This window comes from Asterias amurensis, chromosome 18, assembly GCF_032118995.1.
Source record: "Asterias amurensis chromosome 18, ASM3211899v1".
Lineage (NCBI taxonomy): Eukaryota > Metazoa > Echinodermata > Asteroidea > Forcipulatida > Asteriidae > Asterias > Asterias amurensis.
This window is the reverse complement of record NC_092665.1, coordinates 10,459,554-10,477,047: the sequence shown is the minus strand read 5'-3', so window position 1 is coordinate 10,477,047 and position 17,494 is coordinate 10,459,554. Positions and strand designations below refer to the sequence as shown.

Sequence of the window (17,494 nt, the reverse complement as noted above, 5' to 3'; positions counted from 1 at the left end):
TTAAGTACTGTTTGATGTATGCGATCAAAGTTACAGACTTAAACTTGTCATTTATTGACAACAATTTTGAGTACAGTCAAGCAGAGAATGCTTCTAAATTTTTTGCAGTATTCTTGATCAAAGACAGGAATGTTTATGATACACAAAATGTTTGTACAAGTGTATGCAATAATTGGATGTATTTATAACCATGGTATAACTACCAACAGAATTGAAGTTGGTATCGGGTATGCATGTGCCTCATACATGTACATGTACACAGCAAGCTAGCTGCAGGCATAAATGCATCACCATCTAATAATTTGGAGGTCACTCCATCACACACAGCTGAGACAGGCAGAGAGAATTTAAGCATTGATGAAGAGCTGTGGGCCAAATAAACTAGGAGCCAAAACCTTCACTTGTGTTTTACCTTGGCCTGATTGGTAGGGGGTGGAAGGTAATTACTACAGTCAGACTGATGTTGACATTTGAGCGTTGAATCTGCAGAATGGCATGCGCTTCTTGCTGCGGGCAGAGTTAGCGTCATACCTGCGAAATATGGGCAGCAACTCTTGACCTTGATTTGTTCTATACTTGATAACCTGCTTAACTTGGACACCATCTTTAAGTGCCCTTGTGACTGTTATAACATGTACAGTTAAAGGGAAGGTACGCGTTTGGTAATTACTCTTAACACTAATGAAAACTTTTGGTTAGAGAGCAGCTCTTGAAAAAGCGTGTTGAGAAACATTTCACTTTGAAACAATGTGGTTTTGTGTATGTATAAAGATATTAGTTTTTGTGCCCCAAAGTTTGAATCTGAGAAGTGTTACTGTCAGTAATGCTTCTCAGATTGTGTATTTAATTATGGATCATTCTTCCTGTGTGGACAATGCTGAGAAAGCAAACCTGTGTTTTATGGACACTGTCTAAGAACCATAGTTAACACATTATAATGTGGTTTGACACAACTAAGGCATAAACAAAATGTTATGTTTGCGTAATGGGCCCCCAAAATAGGGTAGGTAGGTAGGGATTTTATTGTTTAACACGGTAGTATACACGATAACAAAACAAAACAAGGCTACACACAACAAATAGTATATTTTTAAACCCTTGATGACAATTATTTTATTTTTATGTCTTTAATACATTTTAATCATTAAATTTCTTCCCTTCATACTTTTAGGGTAGGTCGGGTTACGCCAACATATTTTTTTTTATGCCTTAGCATAGTGTAGATAATAAGAAATAAGCTCAAAGTATCTTAAGTAACGCTTGGGGGTACAACCATAAAACTCCTTTGGGAGGAGTGTTGGCTCTGCGAAGAGCCGTTGTGGTCAAATGTTGGCACCTTGCAAACCTCTGCTATGCAGATCATGTGGGAAGTATTTGGGTTCAGGAAACACTTAGCAATGTACGTATCCTGCTACATGTTCATGTACATGTACAACTCACCAATTTATTTATTCAGAGAGAGTACAATGCATGTACACCTGTTCCTAGACACATATCAGCCCAGATACGCCACAGAGGCAATTGCCTGCATGCCCTTGGTCATTGCCTTGGTGCCCATTGCAATGTTCCAGTAGACATTTCTTACCACAGGGTTTGCCTTTAAAGGTTATGAGAACTAATTATCTTTTGTGTCAGTATAGTTTGTAAGAAATAAAAAACTATTAAGATTATTTTTTTGTTAAGCCCCCTAGTATTTTTTATTTAATTTGTTTTAGCTTTAATGCAGCACTTCTTGAACGCCCACCAAAAATAGGCCTGATATGCTAGTACATGAAGCTTGTGCATCGGGAAGAACTCTGGGCAAGAAACCATTGTACAGCATAAACCGTAAAGGCACCGAAAACTATTGGTAATAACTTTTTTTTAAAGCGTATTAGCATTTATAAGAACAAACTTGGTAGCGAGCAATGGAGAGCTGTTGATAGTATAAACCATTGTGAGAAACAGTTTCCTCTGAAGTAACATAGTTTTTAAGAAAGAGGTAATTTCTCACTCAAATAATAAAAGCCTTTAGGCCTGAAGCCTTTTATTATGCATCTGAAATCACACAAAGTTGTGCAACAGGGGTGTTTTTTCTTTCATTATTTTCTTGCAACTTCGATGATAAGTCAAAATTTTCACAGTATGTTATTTTATAAATGTTGGAACACACCAAGTGAGAATACTGTCTTTGACAAATACCAAAAGCGTCCAGTGCCTTCAAATACTTTCAGTATACGTGTTAAAACAATATTCCCCCATCCCCACCAGGCCCACACTCCTTCAAGCCCCCCCCCTTATTGTCTACCAGTACAAACTTGTAGTACCTACATGTAGGTACTTGTCCCATATTATGTTCTTGTTCAAGAGGGCCACTATGCTTCATGGAGACTCTGTAAATGAGCATCCTGATAGCCTTAACAGGGATATAACAACACAGTGGAGGACACCTGGTCGATGACAGCCAAGGACAATATGATGATGCATTCTATTGTTTACAATCACACTACAGAACTGACTCATCCCATCATCATGTACAATGCATACAAAACTACATACAATTGTACCAATTGTCTTGTACCATACACTAGAGTGCAGTCTTAAATGGTTCAAGAGACCTGGACCCAATTTTGTATTTTAAAGTGGGTAAGTTTAGAAACTTACATCCGCTCAGCAAATATAGATAGTGGGCAATAGTAGCAACAATGAAAACTAATGGCATTAAATAAGTAAATTTTGCCTAGGGGATAAAGAATATAATTTGTTTTGCCTTTACACCAATGTGTGTTGACTTATGTCCAGCACTATAAACTCAGTAGTTGGCAGAGTTCTGAGAAGAAAAAAAATCAGGCAAATCATTCTGGTGTGATTCGAATCCATGACCTTTGCATTGCTACATGTAGATCAGATGTCTAACCACTAGACCACTGAGTTAGCCCAGTGGCTAGAGGAAGTTTGAATCTAGATGTTTAGCAGTGGATACTGCAACATGCTCATTGCATCAGGGATAAAGAAAACGATACAAGTATGTTTTTACCCTTACCCCATTTTTACCTTGTGTAGACCTTATTTGGTTCTGTGAAAAATCTTCAGGCAAATCAGACAAAGAGGGATTCTTTTTCTCCTTTCTTATTCAATATGCAGCAATAAGCGGCATGACCAGGATTCAAACCAACACCCTGATGACTCATACCCAGGACTCCTACCCAATTCCCTATTCCCCTCCTCCATGCCTTCAAACTCAAACTGGTTTTAAACGATACTTTCCCCCATCCTATCAATCTCAACATTGTCTCAATGGTCAAGATGCACAACTTCCCCTAAGCGACACGACCAGGATTCGAACCAACACCCCCGATGACTCATATGCAAGACTCCTCCTACCCAATACACTATTCCCCTCCTCGTCACCTTCCAACTCGAACCGGTTAGCGATACCAACCTCATCTTCATCTAAACAAGGTCTCAACAGTCAACAGCAATAAGTGACATGACCAGGATTCGAACCAACACCCCCAATGACTCATATGCAAGACTCCTCCTACCCAATTCCCTATTCCCCTCCTGGTCACCTTCCAACTCAAACCGGTTAACGATCCCTACCTCATCTTCATCTCAACACGGTCTCAATAGTCAAGATGTAGCAACAGGCCCTTGACAACTGGGCCAATCAAATAGAGACACAAGATGAGTCACCGGTTAGAATAAGCGGCAGGATTGAAACCTTAGACTCCTTCCCATGCTGTGAGGTATCCATTGGTCAAGACACCATATACCCTGCAGGGACTTCCTGAATTGGGCCGAAAGTGTAAACTACAAGTTTCTGTTCTCCCTATGCGTCATTTTTATCATGCCCCCTTCTGTGAAAATTTGTTCTGTCTGTTTTGTTTTGTGTTTTAGGATTGGGTGGCCATTTTTGGTGTTGTAGACAAATCTTGAAGTTTGGGGTTTATGAATGCCCCCCAAGTGTAGATTTGGCCTTGTTCTTCTTCTTTTTGCAGTTTGGGGGGTTTGGGTGCAAAGTATCTGGACATTTTTGGTTTATTATGTCCCTTTCTGTGAAGATTTCTTCTGTCTTGTTTGTTGTGGGATGAGGTGAAAATACATTCTGGAAATATTGTTTTGTATTATGACTGAGGTCTCTTGCACCATTGTCATGTCAAATTGTTATCTACTGTTTTTTTCCTAGGCATGATATTTGACCTTTCAAAACCAAAAAGGACAATTTTATTACACCAGGTCAACCTGTGTCATTCTGTACACAAATTTTAGAAGTTTTGCCTAAGAATGCCTTCTTAGATATCATATGGAATACAGAAGCGATATATTTTTTGGTATTCCACAAGCATACCTTGTGTGATAACTACATATTATTAATAACACATGTACAGTCCTATAAAAATTGAGTAAGAGAAAAAAAAATGATATTCTTCCTCTATGTATGTAAATCTAATTTTCAATCTTCCAAAATCATTAAGACTTTAGTAAATAGCATGAGTAATTCTCTTAAAAAAAACGATGATGCAGATCGACCCAATGTACTCAAATTCTCCTTTTTGGTTTTGGAGTCAAGTTGAATGGAATCATGGCTGGAAACCTCATTCTGGTAAGCACAATTCGTTTTGTGCTTAGCTAATTTCTGTACCTTCCCAGCTCTATGAAATTGGGCACAGATCTTTTATATACATGTTCGCTTGAAGGCTTACCTAAGGTTATGAATTTTCCACGAGTGTTTTGAACAATTATAGGTCCACACATACATGTAAACGACTCACTCTTGGGAAATGATATGAGGGGCTTTGATTTGTTTAAAGGAAAAGTGAATGGCATCTGACATTAGAAGAGAGTGCAGAATTTGATATTTCAAAGCTGGAATGAAGTTATGAAGCATTAAATTATTACATTTAATGCCACGATGCACTACTAAGTGGAATAGCATAAAGGTCTGTGTTCTATGAATAGCCCAAGTTGTATAGCAGTATTATGGAATACTATAAGAGTTCGAAAGTGGCGCAGATATTCTTTCAGACTTCACTGAGTGAGATGTCAGTCTCTGAGGATTTTATTTTTTGCTAGATTTATGGATAAACCACATCTGGCAAAAAAAGCTGCAAATATTGACTCTAATTAAAGACACATCAAAACAGGACTGGAATGTATAGGGAGTGTCAAAAAGACTCGGGGCTTGTTGCTCAAAAGTTTTACTGGAGCAGATATTTTGTACAAGACCTGAATCTAAATGAGAATGCAATTTTAACATGTTTTGATTTGGACGAGCACGAAGAGAAGATTTACCTTCACGGGTACATGTACATGTAATGCAAAACAAATACAATTTGTCATTTGGATGGAACTATACATGTAAAGCTATAGGTCCCTTTTGTTGCGTTGTGCAATGCATGTAAAATAACCCTAGGTACACTTATTGTTTATAGTCTTAGAGAAGGGGTACGAAATGCACACCCTAGTGTTGTTAGACTTGTGGACAAGTCGTTAATGGTCCCACACGGTGAGATAGTCGAGTTGTGGCGGTGCTCTCGCGAGATCACTGCTCTCGCGCAAACTGCTGGTTGCCCGACTTTATACTCCCCATTAAATGGGACCGTAGTCGTGAGAGCATGAGTCTCGCGAGCCAGCAGTCTCGCAAGACTATCGCAGGAATCGCGGGCAGAGTAGGAAGGCTATCACTGCAACAGACATTTAACAACGACTTGTCCACCAGTCTACGTGTTGTAGAATTGGCTGCCAATTTCTGAACACAAGCAACAGGCCTGAAATGCTCAACCCTGAGGGTGCTATCATTGAAAAATCTTATAATATAAGGTTTATGGGAAATTTTGAAAGGGCAACAGAGGCCACGTGTCCTTCGTGCCATCAGTGTAATTCCAAGCATGCATCAAAGGGTACCAGACATTGAATGTTGACCAACCTGTTTAAAAAAATCCATTAAAACGAACAGCTGTACACAGTTGCTTTTTTCCCCCTACATTCTACATTACAGTATGGTGTAATATTATGTGTTAGTTGACAACTTTCTGTGTCATACTTTCTTGTCACAGCTCAAGCTAATTTAAAAACTCATGAATAACAAATTCCATATGAATAATGAATACATCCACCGTGGTAATTGCAGTTGAGTGCACGTAAGTGTCATAACTCCTTCAAAAGTGTACACATTTCATGTGTTTCACTTGCACTCCATGTTCATTACCTTAGGGGAATGTCTACGATTGTATCTACTTTTCATTTTCAGTATTTACACAACAGTGCATTGGGCACAACAGAGTGAGGCTAGGCAGGGGGCACGTTATTTGTTCGTGTCCCCCCCCCAAGGGTCCGTGCTGGGTACTGAATAGACTAGAGTAAGGACCTGTAGAGATCTCTGTCCTAACTCTATTGTTACTGGTAGCTTTTGATAATCAGCCAGCTTTCAGAGTAAATTTAATCAAACATTTTTTTGTAAATAGTTACCAACCCTGTACAATGTCTCAAACTCATCAACAGTCTTACAACTTTTGTCTGAACCATAACTATGCAGTGAATATACAGGTACTGAGTGGATAATTGGGTCTATTCCTAAATGTGTGCAGTTTTTAGGCAAAAGCTAATGGTACCAGTTTCTTTACTCATTCATCGTTAAAAATTGCAAATGAGAGTTAGATACTTCATTGGGATTCTGTCCGCATTAATTAACACAATTTATCAGCAGATGGTGTATTGATTTGATCACTCACTTTAGGCAAGACACACTTAGGATGATAATATCATCCAACAAAACTTGACCATGCTTCATCTACAGTACAACCAGTTTATACTAGAAACAGACATTCATAGACCTTTTCATAGACAAATACCATTGTGCAAGCACAAACTGTTGAATGGGGTGCATTGTGGGATAGCTATCGGTCAAATTTGATCACCAGCTAGACCACAATGCACCTAATTCCAAGCTTTACGCGCGCCCGAGTATTTGCGAAAAAGGTCTATGGAAGATATCCGTGGTTTTTGTTTTGTTTACTTTGGTATTGTATCATGGTGCAATTTTAACCACACAACATCACAGCAGGTAGTTCTCTCATAGAGGCCTCCATAGTCCTTCACTGCCAATGTACAATGTGTAGTCCCTAATGTACTTATTGTTTACAAGTCCGGTTGCCAGTTTACCCCTTGGCAAAGATTATCTGAAACCAAACTCATAACCTCCTTTTATACAGAGTGAAATTCTGCCAAATTACAAACCTTGAAAAGTCATTAAAAACAACCCATAAATATCCCATGGATCCTCTTTTTTCAAACACCTGTCATGAATTCTTAAACAAATTGTGTTTCAATCATATCTACATTTAGTTATTAAGATTGTTCGTTTTTGTGTTTGTTTTCTTTTGCCTTGAATAGTTTGATGGAGAAGGTCTCTTTAGCAAATTTGTGTGAATTTATCAATTGTGCACATTTTTTTAAACTGTTTACATGTACAGCAATTAAAAGAAAGAGATTTATGCTGAAGAAAAAAATTGGAAAGAACACACTTTCTCAAAATGCAAAATATGCATTGCCCATTCTCTCACAACAATACTTACAGGTTAAGCCTTTTCGTGCCCCCCCCCCCTCCCTATGTGTCTTGTTTTTGTTACCACCTGAGTGTCATCTAAATACTATTCTTAGGGAAAACTGTGTTGAATCTAGTTTATATTTATAGAATTGTTTGCTTTGTGTTTGTATTCTTTTGCATTGAATGGGCGAAGTCTTTTTTCCTGAAAAGCTTATTTGGTAGGTACAATATTATATGAATCAATAAATGGTACACAATTGCACACTATTTCCAAAAATATGGGCTCAGCAATTCAGCAAGATAAATTAAGCTTGTCAAAATTTATGTTGATATTTAGGTGTTAATGTCTCCAAGAATTTTCTTTTAGGAATGAACAAGTTCAAAAAGCAGTTCCTGAAAAAAGGGTCTGAAACTGAAAGCATCCTACATTTTAGGAGGAATGTCGAAATAATTGCATTGCTACAGTTAAAGTATCCCCCAGTTAGCTATTTCAAGGAGTTTGCGCAAAAAGTATCCTCGAGCAGTACCAGAGAAGTAGATCAAAGGTAACACAAAAAATTCTTAAAATTTGAACAAAGTAACAGCTACCTTTTCCAAAAGCAGAGAGAAAGGATTGTAAAAAAAATCTGAATTTAGAAAATCTTTAGAAGTTTCTCACCCTAAATATTCTTTTATCCTCTCAAAATGCTATCAGGCCTCATCCCCCTGCCTCCTCCCCCCAAAAAAATAAATAAAAATAAATAAATAAATAAATAAATAAATAAATAAAAGTGTTATCTCCATGATGCAAATCAAAACATGAATGGTAAAAAACCAGCATTGCTTTACAGAAATTCTCAACTTCTCCCGGAAGTCTGCAAACAAATAGAGGTCTGAGAAAACCACAGCTGGACAAAGACGACCCTGTATGTTTTGTTAAAACTGCATGCCATACAGGCTTTAAACTGGTTCTTTGTGCTGCGTTAAAGATTATTGATGCAAAGATGATGGTATTACATGTAGGCACTGTTTGGTAGTTACAATATTATATGAATCAATAAATGGTACACAAATGCACACTATTTCCAAAAATATGGGCTCAGCAATTCAGCAAGATAAATTAAGCTTGTCAAAATTTATGTTGATATTTAGGTGTTAATGTCTCCAAGAATTTTCTTTTAGGAATGAACAAGTTCAAAAAGCAGTTCCTGAAAAAAGGGTCTGAAACTGAAAGTATCCTACATTTTAGGAGGAATGTTGAAATAATTGCATTGCTACAGTTAAAGTATCCCCCAGTTAGCTATTTCAAGGAGTTTGCGCAAAAAGTATCCTCGAGCAGTACCAGAGAAGTAGATCAAAGGTAACACAAAAAAATCTTAAAATCTGAACAAAGTAACAGCTTCCTTTTCCAAAAGCAAAGAGAAAGGATTATAAAACAAATCTGAATTTAGAAAATCTTTAGAAGTCTCTCACCCTAAATATTCTTTTATCCTCTCAAAATGCTATCAGGCCTCATCCCCCTGCCTCCTCCCCCCCCCCAAAAAAAAAAAAATAAAAATAAAAATAAAAATAAATAAATAAATAAATAAATAAATAAATAAAAGTGTTATCTCCATGATGCAAATCAAAACATGAATGGTAAAAAACCAGCATTGCTTTACAGAAATTCTCAACTTCTCCCGGAAGTCTGCAAACAAATAGAGGTCTGAGAAAACCACAGCTGGACAAAGACGACCCTGTATGTTTTGTTAAAACTGCATGCCATGCAGGCTTTAAACTGGTTCTTTGTGCTGCGTTAAAGATTATTGATGCAAAGATGATGGTATTACATGTAGGCACTGTTTGAGCCCTGTGTCTGTTGTCCAAGATTACCTTCAAGAGACATCCCAGTTGTCGTTTAAAGTTGTTCAGATTGTAGAAATTGTGGTGCATTAGTAAATGTACATGTAGTCAAGTCCATGTAGATTTTCTCTAGTCCATACACTGTACTTTTATTCAGGCATGCTTATTTTGACCATGAATAAAAGTGGGTCTGACCTATGGTGTAGGCTTTAAAAATAGACCATTCAGGCGGCTTAATCACAGTTTTTCTGATTTGTTCAGGGGCACAAAAATAAATTGGAAAAAAGACTTAATATCACACCTGTATCTTAGAATAGGAATGTTTTTCAACACTGAACTACATGTAGCCAGCTGGACTACTGAGAACTAAGTTTGACTGTGGTCCTTGGGTGTTTTAACTGGCATTTGGCCGTTGGGCCACTGTTGAGGGAGAACATTGGACACAGTGAAAAGGACAGAGTAGTACACCCTAATACAAATCACTGCCAAAAAGACAATGAGTTTTGACAAATCAACATACATGTAATCGAAGGGGAAAAGAACATGTTTAAACTACGGAGTATGGAAAGTGTCAAACGAGTAAGGCCTATCACACATCTGAAATTTGATCTTTGACCTAGGGCAATGCCATTTTTTTTTTACCATTTTTATTTTTAAAAGAGCACTTCTCTGCTTATAATACATTATGGGAAACATTTGAAGGGGCACAATACCAGGGCAACAGAGGCGATGGCCTCCATTGTGACCTAAGTGTACCGGTAATTCCAGGCCTGTTGACTCCATTCCAGGCCTGTTAATCAAGCAAATTAAAAATATTATAAAAATAGAACCTACACAATGTACTTGTGGTCATTGACAGATGAAGTTGAGGAACCGATCCATATCAAAGTTGTTTATTTTATCTAGATTCAGATCACAACCTGCGGGGTCATGTGTGGTGATTCTTCCGGTTTATATTAATCTATCCAAGGTTTTATCAGACACACATTGGTTGAAACTGAATTGAACCCCAATCACCTCTCTGTGTTCACCAATTTTAAAAGTATTCCATCCCTGCTAGTGTATTTTTTCTTAAAATATTATTTTTCTTTCACAAAAGTATGATTTGATGACAGTTTGACAGGTTAGTTGTACAATATAATGTGTTTATTGAAATAAAACTGGATATTGAACTTGACATCACTGACCACCATTTTTGATGACATTTTTTATGATAGCTCTTCACACTTCGTAAGCACGTTTCATCAACAATAGCAGCCAATGCAAGGGGTTTAGAGGATAGCTCTGAATTTTCTCCTCACTCCCCCCCCCCCCTTTAAAAAACAAAATAAATACAACTAGAAATTGAGAGTTTGTGTACAAACTCAGGGTGTTCGGGTGAATGGTCAAATGAGGTCACGTTGTGTACAACATTTGTAGAACATTACAAGAGGTTTCATGTAGTGAAAGAATCTTGTACGTAGCGTTTGTGGGTCTCAAGATATGAATTTTTCAATTATTTACCGTTTATTTAACGTAATGAAGTCATCAATGACGTCATCATTCCAAAAAAGTTGCGGGTTCATCTACTCATGAAGGTTCATGTTTATGATAAGTTTCAAGTTCATAGTAGTTTAACATTTTGTTCAAAATCGCACGAAGAAAGATGAGGCGAATCCCAGCGTAGTGGAATTTGAATTACGCGCACCTTCAACGGAGTCTGCATGTGTATACACAACCCGTAATGCCCACAGCCACGCAGTGCTGTTTTGTCGTAGAGCATGGATACAATGTAGGCCTACATGAACTACACGCACACACACCCACACACCCACAATACAATAGTAGCATTCACATACATGAATGGCGATACTATCTGGTTTCTACGCGTAATGAATGGAGGTCAACACAAACGCGCGCTTTTACGACCAGAAGGCAAAATTCAACTGGCATTATGTTTGTGCAAAAATTTGAGCAGGATAACTGATCTTCAAACTGATATTCAAATTTTGCGAATATGATATATAGTTCTTGAGATATGAACTTTTGAAATTTTGAACTTCCGGTTTCAACCGGAAGTAAAAGTCACATGAGGTCACGTTGTGCACGACTTTTGTAGCTAATTACAAGACCTTTTATATGCACCAAATATCTTGTGTGTGGCATTTGTAGTTCTCAAGATATGAACTCTCCAATTTTTAGCGTTTTTTTGAACGTAATGACGTCATCAATGACGTCATCATTCCAAAAATGTTGCTGTTTCGTCTACTCATTAAGATCAATATATATGGTAAGTTTCAGGTTCATACAAGCTTTAGTTTTTGCGAAAATCGCGCGAGAACGTTCGAGGAGAAGAACACGCAGAAAAAAAAAAAAAAAAAAAAAAACAGAACAATAACAATAGTTGTTCGGCTGGTGGCCGAACACCTAAAAAATACAAACTTATATATACAAAATATTAAATAAACTAAATAATATAAAAGAAAACACTGTAGGCCATCAAACTAAGGTTAATGCATACTACCATGACTACTATAGAAAGTTACAAATAGTTATTATTTTTGATTTTTTGTGGTGTGGTACATTTATTTATTACCAGCAAAACCTCCAGTTTACAATTTACACATCAATCAAACAGCTGCATATAAATGAATTATTTTGAAAACGATTGTGCTGCAATTGCAAAATATCAAATGCGGGCCTGCCATAATGGAGCCCTCTAATTTTCTTTGTTAAAGTCCCTAACTCTATGGTGTCCTGATTCACTTGGTTGAAAGCATTCAAGCGTATTGCAAATGGTACTTGCTTCCTTAAAACGACCATTCATCAAAATTCCACTGGGTATTATTATGGAGCAAATTTTGCAAGCAGATGGCACCATAGTGTAAAATTGACCATGATAGGGGATCAACGGAGCGTGTATTGTTGCACAATGACTGCAACAACGGACAGCGTGGTCCTTGCTCAGGGGAACTGCTGAGACTTCAGGACAAAGGGGATTCCCTCAGGCGCAGAAGATTACGATTTTGGGAAAATAGTTGTTTTTGTTAATGGTGACTTGTGACAATTTCGCTAATATGGAATGCTTCATCTGTGTGCCGTAAACAAAACACCAGGTACCATAATAACTTTCTGTATGTTCATGAAAAACGAATCCTGGAAAACATTCTGTTTACAGACTGGATTTTAACCACAAAGAGCTATAAAAAATACAATGTCACGTTTGTGTGATTCAGTTTGGCCTTGGTCAGACTTACGGCTAATGAAAAAGAGAATGATCTTTGCATGGGGGCAGGGAGGCATTGTACGTAAGCCCTAAACGTACCCATTATCAAAATCCACCATTTCGTATGATAAGGTTCCTTAGGATAAATTGAATTCCGCATCTAGGTGGACTTTAAGAAAGGCAAGGAACTGTTAACTTACATTAAATGCATAATGCACAATCCCAATGACTAGGAAACAACCCGAGATAGTTTGGGGATTGGGATTCAGAAAACGGAAGATTGACCGTAAACACCTAGGGATAACCAGTAAGCTAAGTAAGCTAAAACATGTAAAAACTGCAAAATTTATACAGATTTTGTCTTACTATTGTCTTAATCCAAACAACCCTTCCAGCATTTAGATACTGAGTTTGACAGATGTCGGCCACTTGTTTGACTATTCAGCCTCATTTACTCAGATGAGATGTTGTTTAAATATTTGCTTGTCTGGGCACAATAGAGTCATTATAAAGCGCAAAATTATTTTGAGCTGAGAAAAGTGTCTTTTCTAAGGAAGCAATATTGTCATGGTTTTTTGAGTTGGTAACCTGATTCTGCTAAGCATGAATGTCTGTGCTAAGCAAGCTTTTGTGCTCATTGGCTTTGTGAAATTTGGCTATGTCCATTGTTTTGGTTACTGTATTGTTTTTATATGATAAGCAATCATTTAGCCTTCGTGTCGGGAAGTCAGGTCCTAAATAAAGCATTTTATCTATCTGATTGGATATAGAATAATTCTAACTTTGTCCAAGTCTTTGTTTAGCTAATGAATATTGATTATTACCAGTCAGGATCCAAATCCCTACAAATGTAATTATTAAACTTTCTTACCACACAAAACTTTGTTCCACCTCATCTTCATTGAATCTGATTTTAACGTTATTTAGGATCTACATACAATGCACTTATAATATATTTTCATTTGGGAGTATGGATGCTGGCTGGGCCATGGGTCGCAGTAGTCTGCGTTGTACGTGGTCGACTGTCGGTCAATGCTTCTGCCACCAGTTAAACACCCTCTCTTTATAATTCACATTGGAAGTCTGAGATCTCCAACAGAATCAACCAACCAATCAAGCAAAGCAATCGACCAATTGTGTCTGACATACATACTTGGAAGAATTATATTTGAACCTCCCAAAATGGAAGTTTCTACTTAGTTAGTTGCGACATGGAGAATCCTACCTCCATGGTTGCGATGATCATAACCTTTGTAGGGTCTTATATATGATCATCTCAACTAGGCCCACTTCCAATTTATACTAGTAAGTGTAGTATAAAACTAGTTCATGCTTAGTTTTCTTGGAAAAGTTTCCGTATGGCGCCACCACTTTTTCATTCGATATGAAACAATAAAGTATCTAATTACCTCAATGAGATATCCCCTTTTGTAAAAAAAGAGTGAAAAAGTGGCGGCGCCATACGGAAAGTTATCCGTTTTCTGATTACATTCTACTCCTAGAACGATGAGGTTCGTTCGTGGAGACAATAGCAGAACGAACCTCATACTCATAGTTCTGGGTACTTTTTAAGTAGAAGGTATGGTTATCACAACTCCCTAAGACAAAACTAATAAATACAGTTAATCAAATTCTACAGGTGCAATAGACGTGGAGCTAGCTACATGCAAATTTAAATCCAGAAAATTTAATTTGTTGAACTTCTCCATTAAACTTGTTGGGAAATATAACATCCCAGACACGTTTCTGTAATGCAAACACATATTTTTTATGTGAATAACCAAACATTTTTATTACAAATACACCAAACAAAAATGTATCTTACCTCACACGTTTTTGCCACCCCTTTTGTGCTCCACTCATCAGCAAAATCCACGCCGTTACTCGGGCCGGCCTGTCCCCGCGTGCCATTGCGGGGACCGCCCGGTGAAGGCACGGGGCTTCCTCGGAGTCTCATCCCCGCTAAGCTGTCCGGGTCGGGTTCAGAGCTGTGTGAACTGGAACTGGACACAGACACGTCGCTCAGCAAACGGGCTCGCCTTTCTAAATAACTGGCTCTCTTTGATGACAAGTCCATCCCACTTTCTTCCTCTGTGACTGTTCTACTTCCTCTTGCGTTAAACATTTTTGATTTGATGTTTTGATCACAGGAAATTTTAGAGTCAAAAGTTCTGTCAAAGTTCGTCCATCCTGTCTGATTGTTCCATTCTTCCACTAACACGAAACGCAACGACTGCTTTCGATTGTATTATCATCAGCGCTACTACTACACGTTACTCAAGCTTTGCGCATGTGGTACACAGCTGGGGATATGTTTTCCATACGTCACTTCCGGAATTCCCCAATCAAATTCCAATCAGTAAGGAACCCGTAGTTGGTGTCAGTGAGGGCCGGCCGTGGCGCTTCGAATTTGAAACTTTCGATTTATGACAATAGTATTATAATTCACCATGCTTGAGGAGGATGCGTTATAAACAACATGATTTTTAAGCGAATAATTGATTTATTTTAAATAATTCACTGTAATCATTGGTTAACCCATCCATGGTTAACCTTATTAAAGACTTATTAAAGACTTGTATAGCGCCCCCTTGTGGTTAGTACGCGTACACCCGGCCCCCCACCATAATCTCCCAAATCTAGCATTATTATTATACAGTGCACAATGTTTTTAAAAAATACACATTTTTTAGAAGTCTTTTAATATTGACTCTTGGACTTTCATTCAATGCTCAGCTTAATATGGAGAGTCCCACTCCCATCCCCCAGTGGCCGTCGAGTTATCCCCCTCAAAAAAAAAAAAAAAAAAAACAGCCTACAGAGTGCGTCCGAGCATCAATCTTGAATGTCCCTAAACCTCTCAGCAAATAGGACCATTTATTCCTCAAGGCATAATTGTGTCATCCAAAATGCCTCAAGTTGGAAGTGAGCAATCTCCCGATCACAATGTTGGGCAACGTTTTTCCATGAAACACTTTCTGGTGGCTAATAATTATCTGCCGGGCCCCTAAAAAAAATGGGGGTAGTCGTCGCTTTGTTTTCTTCTTTGTTGGTGGGATGCACCATAAATGAGAGGTTCGTTTATCACATATTCAAGTGACATCTTCCCTGATAACCTATATCACATATCGAGTCGGAGAGTTCAAAATTCGAAATAATGTGACTTTGCTTTGATAGATCCCAATCATACATTAAATGTGAGCAAAGGCGACCATTTTGGAGTAAAACTGTTTATGGCGAATCAACTAGGTTTATTGCCGCAAGAGGCCTATATTGCGCTTTCATAAAATGCGGCCCGCGAAAACAGTTAACGTAATTCGAAATGTTCACGATTTCAACTTGGTCTTTGGGTTGACAGAGTTAAGTGGCTGGCCTTATGGACAAAACTGACATTTCTGACAATGTATAATTGGGTTCCACCTTCCAACTTCTTCTGCAGCGGTCACTTTCCATTCTAATTAATTTGTTGTCAAAGTTCCCCACCGATTCTCTGCAATGTCCTGGTGAGACATGTCTCTCTATTATGTTGTGTTGTTAACAGCAGGGGCCTGAAATTTGCATCCCACTAAATAAACTCCCACAGCATACTTTACATAAAGGACGAATTTACAGAGTCCTCCCCTGCTCAAGTTGTTCGGGAGATAAATAATAATAACAAACTACATCATTTATAAGGCGCACTTTACTGAAAAGAGGAACATTCAAAGGCGCCGGTCAAGTTTTTGTCAAGATGTTGGAAAAGCAAGCAAGAACAAGTGTGTTTTGAGTTTCTGGTGGAAGAGAGTGATATTGTGTATTTGTCTGAGGTATTCCGGAAGTGAGTTCCAGAGTCTATGTTGGAGCATGGTTGGAGTAAGCCCTGTCCCCGTAACTGGCCAGGCGAGTTCGAGGAACATGGAGCGTATTGTTAACAGATCTTAGATGCTATAGCGCATAGTCTACCAAACAAGGTACTCAATGCGCCGAGTATAATTACAAACAAGAAAGATTATTGCAGTGATGAATTCTGAGACCTAGACCTAATTCTAAGGGAGGGGCTATACGCGCATCCAGCAGCCACAGCCAGGAACACCGGGCGCGATTTTTTTCCCCAAACGACATTGCAATACTATTTTTTCTCCTACCGCCGGCTGTGATTGGCTCTTTCCGTCAGATTATCATGAAATTGGCCGGCTCCGTCAGCAAATCATTGCAATGTCGTTGGGGGGGGGGGGGGTCGCCACCGGGGCGAACCCCTTCTCTTTTCGAGAAGTACATGCGTTACAGGAGGTTATTCTCCCTCCAAATAAAACTACCTCGGTGTAATTTCTCAAACGTCCGAGCATTATTAAATGTCCGTACACCTATACCTTCCGGCAAATATTACCATTTTTCTTGGTCTGTGTCATGTCATCCAAAATACCTCAAGTTGTAAGTTAACTTACCCCAAATATGTTATGTGTCCCTTTTTGTGATCTCAAAATCCCCCGTGAATTAGGCTGGTTGATGCAAAGGAGGGCATTATAGCAACCAATGCTAATGCTAATAATTCAAAAGCACCCAACAAACATAAAGTCTCCCAGCCTCTTGAAAGTCAATCAAATTTCCAGAGAACTCAATGAAATCAGATTTTTTTTAATTCGGCAGGCAGCAGCAGTTTCGAATTTTCCTACCTACCCCAGAACTTAAAAACAAAACCGGTTTGCTGCCAGTTTTCACGAGGCTCTCCTCAATTTCCCAAGCCAATAGGACAAACTTTTATGCCTAAAATTAGTCAAATTTCCTCAAAAGTTGAGCACAGAGGCCTCAGCCCAGGTCCAGATAGATTACATTTACACAATCTCTTTCGCGTGGCCCCCAAAAACATGACTACCGGTATTCAAAATCTGGACTGGGTTTCAAAAAACATTATCATTATAAATTATTGGGAGACCAAATAAATCTCCGGGCAGAATCTTCCA

General features: G+C 38.3%; 1 protein-coding gene across 1 annotated transcript in view; it reads right to left on the bottom strand.

The window, feature by feature from the left end:
• LOC139950625 (uncharacterized) overlaps window positions 1–14,818 on the bottom strand; it is a 72,234-nt gene extending 57,416 nt beyond the window's left edge. Inside the window, exon 1 of the mRNA XM_071949399.1 lies at window positions 14,380–14,818. Within this exon, the coding sequence (XP_071805500.1) occupies window positions 14,380–14,679 (300 nt within the window). The 5' untranslated portion in view covers window positions 14,680–14,818. The remainder of the gene's footprint in view (window positions 1–14,379) is intronic.
• Between the last annotated feature and the right edge of the window lie 2,676 nt (window positions 14,819–17,494).